The 15,943-nt window shown below is 39.9% G+C and overlaps 1 protein-coding gene across 1 annotated transcript; it reads right to left on the reverse strand.

Moving 5' to 3' along the window:
• Positions 1-12,172: 12,172 nt before the first annotated feature.
• LOC117408694 (protein S100-P-like) lies at positions 12,173-13,067 on the reverse strand. Its single transcript, XM_034013928.3, has 2 exons — positions 12,841-13,067; positions 12,173-12,433 (listed from the first exon to the last, which is right to left on the reverse strand). Exons 1-2 carry the CDS (start codon positions 12,976-12,978, stop codon positions 12,293-12,295), a joined length of 279 nt encoding a protein of 92 aa, XP_033869819.2. The 5' UTR covers positions 12,979-13,067; the 3' UTR covers positions 12,173-12,292.
• Positions 13,068-15,943: the final 2,876 nt, after the last annotated feature.

Consider the following 15,943-nt stretch of genomic DNA (forward strand, 5'->3'; position numbering starts at 1 on the left):
TTGCTGTGTAGTTCCCAGCATTATTATTTAACGGTGCCAAACCGTGCAACAAAATAAAGAACTGTTTGGACCGGAAACTCTGTTGTTTGTTGTTGTTTGAGCACTGCATCACCTCTACACCTGCAAACTGCAAGCCACTTTGCCACACGCTCTCAAGTAAAGGATACAAATGGGTCTCATCTGAGGCAAAGTGAAACTAAAATCAAGGAGCTGTAAAAACTTGCCTTTTAAAAATGTTGTTACACTAATAAGAGGCAGAAAAGAGGTTATATTAATCAAAAAAGAAAAGAAAAAAGAACCAAGAGTGCTCTTTAGTTTAAACTGATAATAATATATCAAATCTTCATATTATTGAAGAAGGTACTCTTTGGAGTCAAGGGTTTCTTCAAAAGTTTAGTAAGAAATATAGGTGAAAAATACCTGTAAGACCATTGTTTTGGTATAGATTCAAATTAAATCACCAAAAACCAAGGCACTCTTACAAACCTATAGGTAAAATACCTTTATTAATGCGGCATATCCAAAAATGGAATATTAAAAATTGAACACGGAACCAGCATGTTATAAAAAAACAAACAAAGAGTCGACCAACGTGTAGCGGCAATCCCAGCCTAGTTTTTTTTTTTTTTTTAAACCTATCAATAACAATGAATGACCATACTTATATAGTAAGAAATCCAGCAAAATAATTTCCATGTGGACAAGCACTTCATGTTATCTTTGAAAAGAACATACAGCTCTGGAAAGAGGCATACAAGAAGGCTCTGTTGTTGGCAACTACATTACATTTCTCATGAGAAGTCATACAGCTCAAGCCAATATCAGGGTCAAGTGACACTGTAGTTAACTGGAGTTTACAGAAATGTGTCTTCACAACTGAGGTATTCCTTTGGAATGAGTCCTCTGAGGCACGTGGAAGCTAACATTTGAAACATAATGAGTTGACCTTCTAAAAGTTATCAAGTTCATTTCCTTTCTGCACTTTTTGTCATCCAGTTATGAAGTAACCAATGAGGGCATATCTAGGTACAGTAGTACAGGCACACACTTCTTGGTTGGAGTGACGAACATGCTTCGTAGGGCCTAGAATATGCATATTACTGTTTCTTCTACCTGTCGTGTGTTTATTGCTGCCGATTGAACAATATTCCGATTTCGATAATCTAGACTTATCGATAAGAATCTTTTTTGGAACTGTAAAAAAAGAATCCAGTCGTGTTTTTATTTAAACAAGGTGTGGAGTAGCACTGTCGGGCAAGGCTGGTCTGTGCCCTTTGAAACAGTAGATCCAGACACAGAACTGCAGGTTAGCGCTTTTCTGCACACTTTTATTAATAACAAATAACAAAACACAGGAACAAAATAAAAATTTGAATAAAACACTTTAACACAAAAACAAAATAAACAAAAATGAAAAAACACCCAGGCTTTGCTATCTGGTGCTCGCTCTCGCTCTCTACTTAATTTCTTTTTCTCTCCTATACACTCACTTCTCTCTCCAACACGCTCTCACCAAACAAACATCCTTTGTTCTCTTTTATACCATGTGGCCAGGGGGTGATTGGCAATTAATCATTCAATCCCACCTGGTCACATTCCACATTTTTCCACACTTCTCATGCACTCTCAATCAAACAATGAATCATTCAATCAAACAATCAACAACTATGTGGTTGTGCAAACGGTAGTTGCAGGCTGTCCCTTTACCAAGATGATCACCAGCCACCAAATTCTCACTCACTCACACACCGCTCACCCACACACCCTTGCTCCTCATGGGTACAGCCAAGATATTCTATATACCGATACTAGACCGCGGAGTCTCTATGGCAGGGGTCTCCAACCCTGGTCCTGGAGGGCCACTGTCCCTCCTGGTTTTTGTTCTAACTGTACACTAAATTAATTCATTGGACCAATTAAACTTCTAATAAGCACTTAAGTGGTCCAATTAAGTAATTTAGGGTACAGTTGGAACAAAAACCAGGAGGGACAGCGGCCCTCCAGGATCAGGGTTGGAGACCCCTGCTCTATGGGGACTTCCATCACCCTGCAGAAAGGGTTATGGGATATAGAGAGAGCTCCTGAGACATTTTTTTTATTGAGAGTCAATGGAGCCATGTGAAATTTTGCTGATTCTGCAGATTTTCAATATGTTAAAAAAATGCATCACACTTTTTGAGTATATCACTTTTGCACAAGGTCTATTAAAGAAAACGACACAATTGGAAAATTATGACACAATGTAATTATTATAAAAAATGCAATTTTCTAAGTACAGTCCTGTGCACCACTGTAGTTAACACAGGCTCTACCATCACCCTGGTTTGGCCCGATGTCCTATAACAAGCCACGCAGAGTCAGATCCAGCTGGAGGCCACGACAGAGCAGCTGCCAACTGTAACTGGGGAGCTGTTGCCGACGTGGGGGAAGGGAAAGATGATGACCCTCGTCGGGGACCAGGCCGTGAAACTTTCCGTGTGGGTTGCTCCTGTTCAAGACCCCAACATCCTGGGCCTGGACTTCCTCAAGCGTTGGATAAAGGCGTCTGCTAAATAAACAAACAAATAATAATAACTGGATTTCCAATTGGGACTCTTGCGGTTCCAGGGGGACCAGCGCTCGCTGTGGCTCAACCAGTGGAACCAGCCAAACTCCCAGGGAAGCCTTGCGGGGGCTGGAACCCACTCGCCAGGAGCCAACCACCAGCCGCCTCCAGCTGGGCCCAGCTCCTATGGTGGCTAAACCGGGGGACCCAGTCAACCCCCCAGGGGAAGCCCCATGGGGGCCTTCGGGCCCCAAAAACCAGTCGCCAGGTCCAATCAGTATAGCCGGAGCCCCAGAAGCAGCCACCAACCACCAGCCGTCGACAGCCAGGCCCAGCTCCTGTGGCGGATAAACCGGGGAACCCAGTCCATCCTCAAGGCCTCCCCACAGAAACCGTCAGGCCACACCACCACTTGTTTCCAGGTTCCAGCCGGTCCAGCCTACGCCAGCAGCCTGCATGCCTGTCACTACACCCCCACGGCCTGGGTGTAGTGTAGTGGAGGCGGCTGAACGAGGTCACAAGAAAGGACGGATAGACAAGTATGCAACCTTTTTAAAGAAGGCACTTACTAAGTTTTGTCACAGGTATTTGTCTGGGATACATGCAAAACTCTAGTGCCATTCCTATATTCGTATTTACGCCTCCACCTTTTCCCCTGGTGGGGATGTGCATCCCTTGTGGGTAATGACAAATAATAATGCCATGAAAAGCATGGTAAACTTTAAAAGTGCTGTGCAACCTGGTACAGTGCAAAGAGGCTCACTTTCAGTGTACAAATCAATGTTTCACAGTTTTCATTAATTATTTTCATTGAAGCTACTTTCATCTACACCTTCCTTGTTTATATACCACATCCCACTAATTAGGGCTAATTATCAGGCTGATGATAAGCAATTAACACCTCACAGTACATGGTTAAATAACACCCAAATGAGATTAAAGTAAGACAGATATTTAGGATAATCTACTTTGACATTTAATTTTAGCATAACTGATTAAAGTTCCATTGTCAATTATTTTTGTGTTGTGCAGTATATGGGGCAAACATGCTAAAATGACTCGGTTTACTGCATGAAAGTATGAAAGACTAAGACTGCCCCCTGCTGCATCAAAGATGTTAAAACAAGCAGATCCCAGTTAATCAATGAGTAATCCTCACCACAACATACGGTATTTATCTTGACTCATGATTCTGCCCATCACCATTCATGCAACCTATGTAAATATTACATCAGCTTCATAAGACTTTAATAATTCCTGCTAATATTATCAGTAGGGAATTGGGAGGCATAACATATGAAAGCACCTGGTACTAGTGTGTGGTTGTAGGTCATAAATCACAACAGCAGTATTATAGTGTTGTTGCTATCACTGTTGTAAAAGAGGCTGTTTGGTGGGCATTATTTTGAAGCACATGTACTTTTATTATGTGTTACAATACAAAACTAGCAAGGAATATACATTTGTTTACAAGTAGGAACAGTTCAATTATCATACTGAATAGTTTATTGATAGTTTTATAACATAACCTTATGCATAACCTTACATGTTTGCAGCTTTCCCATGCTTTTCTCATATTTATGCAATGAGTTTAGCAAGGGTTACCATAGTTTTACTGCTGCTGTATTACCTTGATTCTCTGTTCTTTACATGCTAGCCTTTGCTTTACTACACTCTGCAGTGGTAAACTTTTATAAGCCTGTTGTCAAACTTGGTTGAGGGTTCTTTTGTGGTTCAACCTCTGGAGCTAGATCCTGGTCAGAGGTTCAGTTTGATGATTCAATTTAATAGCAAGGATATCACCACTGACTACTGAGGGGTAGATGTACTAAAGTGTTGCAGCTGTTACAATATTCGCAAACAAGCTGCAAATGAGTCAGAAGTCTTGGGTGAAATGTACTAGACAAGCGCAATGCTATTTGCGACTTTTTAGGGAATGCTTTACAGCAGTAGTTTCTGTTCATAGTTCAAACTTAGATGGATATGTTTCTGCATAAATTCGCAAAAAGGGGGCAGACTTGGTGCAAATAAGGGTTCTCAAATATTATAATGAGATGTATGAAAGCTGCAGGCAGTTGCGACACTTACAATTGCTTCAATTTGTTAAGAACTTTTGAAAACATGATTTAAACAGTCCCAGCTGTTGCTGGCATTTCCCAAGGTTTGTAATTGTGCACAATTTAGCACTTTGGCTTGTAGGCTACTAATGATAATACGAATTAGTGGTATAATGCAAAATGTGTTACTGGTCCTGATTTACATTTAAAATGCATTGAGCACTATAAATGTATGTGTGTGCAATTTTATTGTATTGTTTTTAAACCCAACACCTCCTTGTGTTGGACAGGCTGCAAAAATCAAAATAACTTTGTCATCTGTACAATATATATAAATGAAAGGCAGTTTAATCCCATCAGATTCTATAGTGGGTGGTGGGCAATTCACTGACACAGAGACAAAACCAGTTGTTACGCCGCACCAGCGCACTGATTTATTTTGGCCTGCAGAGGGCGCTGTTGTGCGTGGCCTGAGTACTGACAATGGTACACAGGACCACAAAACTGTCAATACTGTAAACAGTTGAAAACTAGCGCACTCACAGGTGCTCAAAATAATAATGAAAACAAAAGGAAAAATGAAAAGGGAAAATACAATACAGTAATAAAACTACAAAACAAAAGTGCTGCTTACGCAGTGGCCCCACTGCCGCTAAGCTGGTCAGTACGGGCCTCCGACCTACGCTCAGCTGTTTTCTATACACTTGGGTGGCCAGAGTTCCCTGTATAACTACACACATCCCCTGGGGTACATAATTACTTATTTTACTTTTTAGATTATTTTAAGGCAGGCTGTCTCAGCCGTGCTTGCCTGCTCTTTGTATACACTGACATCTTCCGCCAGCGTCACTGGGTGTCCTCTCTCCGGCCACCCAAATGCACAATCAAGCACGGTACTTATGGGCAATCCCCCAAGGCCCGCTGCTCAGCAGTTCAGAGAGAGGGAAAGCCAACACACCCTCTTCCCCACCTCTCCATGTCACTGCCAAGACTGACAGGCAGATCTTACAAGGCTGCTGCCCCCTTCCTGCAGCACTACGCATGCGCCAGATAGTCAGCACAAATCTCCCCTGTTACTATATATATATAAGTTGCCTCCACCGGTGTTAAATTGTAGTGATTCACATGATTTCAGGATAAATTCAGCAGTTCCTGTAGGTTCCCTCTGCTGGGTAGTGCATTTCAAAGCAAAGACTCAACCATGAGCACCAAGGCACCTTCAAAAGACAAAGTTGTTGAAAGGTACAGATCAAGGGATGGGTATAAAAAAATATCAAAGGCCTTGAATATCCCTTGGTGCACGGTCAAGATGATTATTAAGAAGCAGAAGGTGTATGGCACCACTAAGACCCTGCCTAGATCAGGCCGTCCCTCCAAACTGGATGACTGAGCAAGAAGGAGACTGATCAGAAAGGCTACCAAGAGGCCAATTGCAACTTTGCAAGAGCTACAGGCTTTTATGGTCAAGACTGGTCAAAGTGTGCATGTGACAACAATATGCCAAGCACTCCTCAAATCTGGCCTGTATGGTAGGGTGGGAAGAAGGAAGTCATTACTCAAGAAAGCCCACCTTGAATCCCACTTGAAGTATGTAAAAAAAGTTTCGTGGTCTGACGAAACTAAAATGGAACTTTTTGGCCTGAATGCAAAGCGTTATGTTTGGCGCAAACCTACAACAGCGCATCACCCAAAGAACACCATCCCTACTGTGAAGCATGGTGGTGGCAGCATCATGTTATGGGGATCTTTCTCAACAGCAGGGACTGGGGCACTTGTCAGGATAGAAGGGAAAATGAGTGGAGCAAAGTACACAGAAGTCCTTGAGGAAAACCTGCTGCCCTCTGCAAGAAAGCTGAAACTGGGACGGAAGTTCACTTTTCAGCATGACAACGACCCAAAGCACACAGCCAAAGCTACACTGGAGTGGCTAAGGAACAAAAAGGTAAATGTCCTTGAGTGGCCCAGTCAGAACCCCGACCTAAATCCAATCGAAAATTTGTGGCATGACTTAAAGATTGCTCCCCAAAGAACTTGACAGAGCTTGAACAGTTTTGTAAGAAGAATCGTCTACCTAGACGATTTGCTGGTGTATGGATCCAGCTTTGAAGAGGCCCTTGCATCCCTCCTTCCATCCAACGAGGTTACCCGCGGTCAGGCTGGGGCCCCGCCCCCTTTCATCTAGAGTGTTCCGATCCCCAGACTGAGACACCTGGGCTGGGGGATTTTCATACAGCTGTCATTCTGGCCAGCATTCTTCCAGCAGGGTGAGGTGTCCATTCTGGATTGGTTGGAATCGGCACTGCCTCCCTCCAGCTCTCCTATAAAAGGAGCTGAGAGCTGGATCCTGGGGTCAGACTGAGAAAAGGAGGCCAGAGTGAAGAGAGAAAGAGCTAAAGAGAGAAAGAGCTAAAGAGAAGAGAAAGACGACTTGTAGAAGCGTGAGCTGTGGCTGACAGCAGCTTTGTTTTTGTTTTTTTTTCAATTCAGATTTTTATTGGATTTTATTAATACAAAAGGACATCAAAATAAAAAATAAAAAAAACACAATAAGATAATAGATAAATAATAATAATTATAATAGCAATGAAGAAAATAGGAAAGAAAAACATAAAACACAGCAGTTCACTAACAGACCAAAGGAGCATAAACATTTTCCATGTGATAGCCTATAGTGTAAAAAGGAAAACATAAATAAAAGAGAAGCACAATACACAGGAGTCAAGGTCATGTCTAACTATCAGGGGCTGAAGTATGACCCCCTCTCCCCCTCACACTCTCAATATAATCCCACAAGGGTGACCATATATATTACTCATGGCACTGTAGTGAAAAGCTCCATTGCATTAAACAAAACTTAAAATATAATAGTTCCAGTTGTGCAGCATGCACAGTTAAGTAAATAACATATCCAGCAGTGGTAGGGAAAGAAAAATGCAATCAAAAAGCAAAACAACCCTGAAAAGGATCTTTAGTCTTCTTAGCGTTGGCAGACTTATGAGAACGAGTAAAAAGCAGGCAGTCTTTAATCCCCTGGTTGTTAGCCATGTTTTAAAGTAATTCAAAAATACAGCAAGTGAATAAAGTGGAGGTAACAAGAAAATACAGCTAGCTGTTTGAGTACTTTGGTTAACAACCCTGCCCAATATAAATCTGACTAACTTTGACCCTTACCATCAGAGTGAAGTTGTCAGCACACAGGTTCTAGAGGCACATCATGCCACGAATGGTGACATCGGGCTGGTGTACCGTCACCGGAAAAAAGTTGTTGATGCCTATCAGTCTGGAAAGGGTTACAAATCCATTTCTGAGGCTCTGGGGCTCCACCGAACCACAGTCAGAGCCATATTGTCCAAATGGAGAAAGTTTGGGACAGTAGTGAATCTTCCCAGGAGTGGCTGTCCTGCCAAAATCTCTCCAAGAGCAAGGTGTAAAATTGTCCAGGAAGTCAGAAAGAACCCTAGAACAACATCCAGGGATCTGCAGGCCTCTCTCGCCTCGGCTAAGGGCAGTGTTCATGACTCCACCATCAGAAAGACACTGGGCAAAAATGGGATTCATGGCAGAATAGCAAGGCAGAAACCATTGCTCACTAAGACGAACATGAATGCTTGTCTCAAGTTTGCCAAAAAGCACCTGGATGATCCTCAAGAGTTCTGGAATAATGTTCTATAGACAGATGAGTCAAAAGTGGAACATTTTGGCCGACATGGACCCCGTTATGTCTGGCGAAAACCAAACACTGCATTCCACAGCAAGAACCTCATACCAATGGTCAAGCATGGTGGTGGTAGTGTCATGGTTTGGGGATGCTTTGCTGCATCAGGACCTGGATGCCTTGCCATCATTGAAGGAACCAGAGAATTCTACAGGAGAATGTCAGGCCATCCGTCCGTGAGCTGAAGCTGAAGCGCAGCTGGGTCATGCAGCAAGACAATGATCCGAAACACACAAGCAAGTCTACATCAGAATGGTTGAAGTTTTGGAATGGCCTAGTCAAAGTCCAGACCTAAACCCCATTGAGATGTTGTGGCAGGACCTGAAATGAGCAGTTCATGCTCGAAAACCCACAAATGTCACTGAGTTGAAGCAGTTCTGCATGGAGGAGTGGGCCAAAATTCCTCCACGGTGCTGTGAGAGACTAATCAATAACTACAGGAAGCGTTTGGTTGCAGTTATTGCTGGCAAAGGTGGCGTAACCAAGACTTGTAAGTACACCCTGCTTTTAGGTATTTGGCTGTTTGCCTTAAAACTGCATTCAGCACAACTGGCAACGCACGAGAAAAAGCAGACTGTGAAATGCCAGCAACAATTGCGAGTGTTTAAAACATGCTTTCAAAAGTTCTTAACAAATTGGTGCAATTATAAGTGTCGCAACTGCCTGCAGCTTTCGTCCATCTCATTATAATATTTGAGAACCCTCATGCGCACTATCTCAGCCCCCCTTTTGCGAATTTATGCAGGAACGCCCATAATTACATATTCATCTATGCTTGAACCGCAAACAGAAACTGCTGCCGCAGAGCAGTCCCTGGAAAGTCACAAATAGCATTGCACTTGATTAGTGCATTTCATCCATACTTCCAAGTCGTTTGCAACTGGTTTGCGACTATTGCGACAGGCGCAACACTTTAGTACACCTACCCCTAAGTGTTTTGTGATTTCAGATCGGCATGATTAAATCACTTAAATAAATAGTGAGGTGATTGTATTGCTCATCAGTGTCCACTAGAGGGACTCTATGGCAAGTGCACCACTATAAAACATTTTTTTTGTTCAGAATGCCTACATAAGGACTCCAGTATTCTGCTCTTATATGTCAATCAGGTTTCTAGAAAGCATGACACTGTTTTTGTATCTATTTGGGTCAATGGACAACCTGCAAAAAGACCACTTATTCACATGCTTAAAATTCCAACACAGAAATATATACAGACGTTTGGCACAATATGACACCCAACAATACAACATTCTAAAGTGTTCAGGATGAAGTTTCCTAACATTCCCCTCCTATAATCCTTGGGTCACAGGGATCAGCTTTTCAGGATAGTGATAGCTCTCATTTTGTTTTTACAGCCGTGGCAGAAACATAATTTGTGAACCTGCTGAAAATGTCAACAACTGTGGTGAGCTCACGTTGTGAGTGGAATACAGTACACTGATTTCCTAGTTACAGGGTGCCCATCTGGTACGTAAAACCCCAGCACATGAGTAGAACCATTGAATTCTTTAGAAGTGTAGACAACAATCACTTTATTTTATGTTTACAGTCAGGGCCGGGCTGGCCTTCGTCTGTGTGGGCCCCCCCTCAAAAAAGAAAAAAAACAAAACACCCCCACACGTCAATAAAAAGGTAGGCTACTTTTCACCTTCAGTAATCAAGTAGGAAAGCCATACTGCATGTGTGCTGTCACTTAAGTGAAATAAAAAAAAGGTTTGCAAGCGTTATCCTTTTTATATAAATTTAAAATTATAATTGACCGATCTACTTATCAAATCCACGTGTAACATTTCACATTTGGTTACTGCACATTCAGCTGCAGTTAATTTGAGTGCTCTTTAATTTTTGCTGTGTAAATTACACTAAAACAACATGCCCAACAAAACATCATGACGAGTGTACTTCCAAACATTTAATTTGTTGCAGATACCTATTCAGACCGTTGGTGTGGTGGTCCGTCTTACTTTAATACACACAATCTCGATTTCATTATCGATTAATAGTAGCCTACTCACTTTAAGAAAAGTCTCCAGTAAAACTTTAAAAGACGATTATTGCGTGGAATAAATTAATCTTAAATAGATATGCAATTGCATATTAAATTAATATTTAATAAATATGCAATAGCTGATTTCTTGCTAAATGTTAACCAAATGTCGACTGAAAATGTAATTGCATATCACGTCCATTTATATCATGTTTTGTTACCCTTGAAAATGTGTAATCATTTCCCATTGTTTACATGTTCTTATTGAAAATACAGTTAATCTGACTTAAATGTTAATGGAAAGTAACAAAGAATAATTTAACGTAAATTTAATATGCAATTGCATATCTATTAAATATTAATTTAATATTAATTTAACAGAAGCAGATTTTTATTTGGCGATTTGTCTGGATTCGGCAGCAGAGCTCCTTGTTGCCGCTTGGCTTGAATTTCTTTATATTTTTTATTTTCCTTTTACAATGGCCCGACTCATACTTGCGAGGGGCCGACATGATACTCACGAGACTGTTTTGACTCTGAAGACGTCATACAATTTGTGATGCGTGCGCAGGGCCCCCTTAGGTGTGGGGCTCTAGGCCACAGCCTTGCTCGCCTTTCCCTAAGGCCAGCCCTGTTTACAGTAAAGGGGCTTTAAACTGTGTTTTTCATGAACCAGCATAACCAGTTCAGATTGACCTTTTTCACATCACATAGCTGTTTATAAATATATTTTTTATAACATGTTTGGTAAAATAATTAAATAAAGCATTACAAAACTCATCATTGCCCTGAGTTTTAAAAATACATTGAATTTTACATTAAGTTGAAAACGACTGCGGCCCAGTACTGTGTACTGTGCTGTGCATGCTCGCCACTGTTTTACATCTTTTTCTGGTTACTGTGTCAGAAAACGCTCCCTACTTCAATCGTTTAAATTTATTGGTTTTAAGTAATTATAAATGGATACAATTATTACTGTTGACTATTTTTCCAACATGCGTAATGCTACCTTCCTAAGATTATTTAACTTAAATGAAAATATGTAGTATGAACGGTATTTGTTGACTATTTCTCAAATACAGGCAATTCATTTTCCCTGTTTCTAAAACATGGACAGTGTGTATTGCTAATAGTAAAGTAATGTAGCAATTTCTGACACCACAATACGACCCATCAGAATTTATTACCATCTTTTTTTCCATTGCATAAAAAATTCCCTATTGTAAAAAAACCCAAAAAAAACAGGTGTAGTAATTTCTGATGGGGAGGCAAATTGTGACTTCTTAAGCTGTCAGAATTCGCTACCGGTAGCGAATTCTGACGGGGAAGCATACTGTGACAGTACACCGATGTCACTGGCTGTCTGGGATGTAACTTAACTGGAATATCAGGAAGCTGGCAGCAAAACAACTAGGTTACCATTAAAGCATCTACCCACTTTTGAAACACAAAAGTGTCAAGAAAACTACGAGCGTGACCTTTATTGCCATACAATGAGATTAATGGAGCGATATTTTTTAGTTTGTTAAAGTGCCGTGCTTTAAAAATACTTGCATTGCGCATTTTGACAAAGTGCAATCTCGTTATAAACTGGCCCAATTACTGCTTATTTTTTTTTTTCTCATTCATGATGCTATTTGGGACAGAGAATGTTCAATGCACAAATTTGAACCCCCCCCCCCCTCCAAATGTTTCTGAAACGATGCCCCTGATGGCACGCGCAAGTACATTCTCTCCCGTGTCTGTTTCTCATTAACAGGAAATGCGCCAAACTTGAAAAAAACAATCATAAATATATGAAAGGTCAGTGATTGGTCATGATTATTGAACTCTGATAAAGAAAAAAAAAGAATGACAAGCACTGCTTTCAATTTAACATTTATTTGCTGTCTGTATTGTAAGAAATTGGACAAGCTGCCTTTTAAAGCGTATTGTAATGACCAATGGAAACAATGCTTATAGAAAGAAAACAGTATTGGTTACAGTTATTTTTTACCACTGCAGCCGTGGCAGGCACAGGTTAAAGCAGCAATGAGAATGACAAACTCGTTGAAGTCCACTTGAGAATCTCCATTGTGATCCAAGGTCTTCATCAGTTTATCAACCTCGTCCTGGTTCTTAGCGCCCTGCAATGGGAGGGACAATTTGAGTAGTTAGTACTTCAGATACTATTTACACACCTTTTTTTAAACAAGTGAAAAAAGTTTATTTTTATTAATAAAAATAAACTTTTTCTATATTCTCTCTCTCTCTCTCTCTCTCTCTCCCTCTCTCTCTCTCCATATATATATATATATATATATATATATATATATATATATATATTTGACTCTGTTTATTTAGGTAGAATTTGATGTTTGATCTACTTATTATTGGTACCATTCCTTGTTGCGGTTGTTATTAACCTGGTCTTTTTTAAGTTTAGTTTGGATATATCATCCAGCTAGGTATGAAGATTAGTTTAAAAGTACCTGTAGTTGTAGCACGTCTCTCTAAAACTAAATAAGAAAAGAATGGAAATGCTTTATCTTACCTTGAGAAAACTTGGAAACTCTTTTTCCATAAGTGTCTTGAGCTCTGCTTTGCTGAGACAGCCTTTGTTATCGTCTGCACCTGAGTACTTGTCAAAGGTTTTCATGATCATTACCATTGCGGTTTCTAGCTGAGACATCTTTGCAGTTTTTTCTGTAATGCCGACCTGATATTCAAATACTGCAGTCAACTGACTGTAATGGAGAAGGTGCTGTGAAATCCCAGTGGGGGGACTTATATACACCTACTGGCAGCTAAAACAAACATCGCTGATTTCAGTATTCACTTTGTCATTAGGCTGTGCCATTTTCTGATTTCTCCCAGTGCTATGTTTGCTCTATATTACTAAGGAGTGGCCTCACAAATATGTTCTAATCTTTAGTCATTCAAAATCATATTTATTATCTTTCCCAACCTGTTCAGTTGGGCAACTGTTACTATTTACTTCTTTCTGTATTGCTTTTTATAATGGAAGGGTTATTTGCACAAACCTGTTAAGAATCTTAGGTAAATACAGTTGGAATGTATTGATTAATGACATGGACTGTGGGTTAGGCTTTTTACAAAGCATTTCATAAACTGAAAAGAGCACTCCCAATCTCATTGTATCAATGAACAGAAACTTGGCCCCTTCCTCTTTGGATAGTCCGAGAATGGCCAGCACTGGCCTACCCTGGTCAGAGCCACGTAACAGATAGGAACTACATTGAATGTTCTTAACCAATGCATTCTCCTTTGTTTTTAGACTAATTTTGTATATAATTTTCTGTTTCAGTCATCACATCCTGGAGACAAAATGGCTATCGAACTTTTTCTTCCAAGTTCAACTGGTACATCACATTGTAACCAATAACCTGTCCCCTGTAACGCACTGCCCTCAGTTGAATGCCACGGTTGTATTTGTTATTTATTTCTGAAGTATTTGGTTCATGTTGCAGGGAAGAGTAAAGGTTTGAGAGCCCTTATGTGACGATGGAAGGTTTCAACTGTTGAGTTTTAAAAAGTCACAACACGAAGAATACATTAAGATACTCAGCTGCTCTTTAAAGCCCAGAGGTACAATGTGCACAATAGCCATGCCAGGGACCTTCATTGTATGACTTGTATTGCCTTGACCTTTGCATACTGTAATAGGTACATCTTCTCTCCCTATAATAACAGGAAAACACGTGGGCATGATATGAGAATTAGCCTGCATGGCAGAGATAACAAATAAGTGGGTTTTAGTGTCAGTTGCCTGTGTGGTGCTGGTTAGGCTAACATAGAAATGGGTGCAGCACCCACTTCTGGCTTTGCCACTTGCTTGCAACTTTTGGCTCTTGCTACTTAAAAGGATATTGACAGAGACAGGAAGTCTGTCACAAAAATAATGTTTTTATTTGTTATGGTATTCACCTCCCCATTTCACCTTTTAGCAAACAGGTGAATATTTTTCTTATTTAATATAGACCACAATTTTACAGTTCACAAACAAAAGTAAACTGGTAAATCCTGTCAGAAATCAAACATTAACCTGGCTTTATACAGTACCTGCCTATTTTGTCACCTGACCAAACATGACAAAGTATTGTTGTTTTATATGTGTTTGAAAGATATACTGTATGTGCACTTTAGACTGGTCACCAACAGATAAACAGTATAAACATATTCGTCCATTTAAATATCATTTACAGATAAGTGTGTGTAAAACATAAATTAACAATTTGGTCCTCAGGATTAGGCACCCTTTCACATTTCTTCACAAAACATATTTTATTGATAAGTGAACATTATAGTCTTGTTTTTCATAAGCTTTTGAGATTGCATACTGACACAGTAGCTGATGCGGAAACCAATCACAATGTGTTGGTTATATGTGTGTCCTATGTCCTAGTTATATTGGTGGCCAGAGTGTTGTATTCTAGAATTATTTAGCAAGATGTTTTGCTGCATTGAAGGGGAGTTCAATTTCCTGTGGTCTGAGACGTTAAGCAAGACTTTAAGGGTATGTTGTCACATCAAGGTTTATTTCCTGGTATCTTTAGCTGAAATGGAAGTCAGTGGTATAATGTGAGAAAAAGGACATAAATCATAAACTGATTTCGTATAACGGAAAGGCAAGTACGCTGTGGCAAGCGGACCTCTTTAAAAGAGTTGAATTACAGTCCAATACCAGACACCTACTTAATCTGAAACATTATGATTCCATTGTCATCTTGATTCAGTCTGTCTACAAGACCCACTAATAACTCATTTTCATAGTTTTAAAAAAGTTGCTTTAAAAGCAGACACTAATTTTATCATCAGCCTTCAACTCGGATAGGCCTACTGGATGGTTTCAGAAATACCCTGTTGATTTTTCAATAGAGAAGTAAATGTAATGTGTGCATAAAGGTAATAAAACTTTTTTTAAATACGTGTTGCCTGACTCACTGGTGGGCTAAACAAAGTATTGAAAGTGTTCATGTTGATAATCATATTAGCTCCACACCTTATGCACACATATCAGTAGACAGAGGGTTTGTTAGTAGTGTGTTTTGTAGCATAGCATTAGTGATTCATTCCATGGAAAGTTTTAGGTAAAGGAAAAGGGCACTTGCACATAAAGCACCCACTTCACTACTGTTCTGAATAAAAACGTAAAATGTAATATCAATGCAAAAACAAGCTACGACAGTGCTAAGACTAAGCTCTTTTGACTTGAATGACTTTTTGACTTTATTAGTATTGTGCTGAGAAGGAACTGCAAAATATTCAGGATAAAACACAAACTGGATTGTTGTCAACTCATTTAACAGCAGTCTAAAAAACAAAGCTGCGAAACCAAACTTTTATCACGGACCGCTAATCCAGAAAACTAGTTTAACCTAAATCGTATAGCGGGCCGCACATTACTAAAGAATAATCCGAGTTTAACCCTTAGCTGCAACACACATACACATTTTTAAAGGCAACTTCCTTTAGGATTACTGTTAATTTTATTTTGTACTGCACTATACACATAAGCAACAAAAATATACAAAACAATTAAAAACAAAGCATTAATATCATAACGTTACTGTTATACCATATACACACGCATTGCACAATAATACAAAGCAAATTAAACAGCTACTTGCTGAAAC

This window comes from Acipenser ruthenus, chromosome 2, assembly GCF_902713425.1.
Source record: "Acipenser ruthenus chromosome 2, fAciRut3.2 maternal haplotype, whole genome shotgun sequence".
Lineage (NCBI taxonomy): Eukaryota > Metazoa > Chordata > Actinopteri > Acipenseriformes > Acipenseridae > Acipenser > Acipenser ruthenus.

Bases quoted from the DNA above. Each gene is read 5' to 3' on its own strand.
- LOC117408694 (XM_034013928.3), bottom strand. From the start codon at position 12,978: ATGTCTCAGCTAGAAACCGCAATGGTAATGATCATGAAAACCTTTGAC. The intron at 12,434-12,840 runs GTAAGATAAAGC...CTCCCATTGCAG, and splicing joins AGTTTCCAAGTTTTCTCAAG to GGCGCTAAGAACCAGGACGA.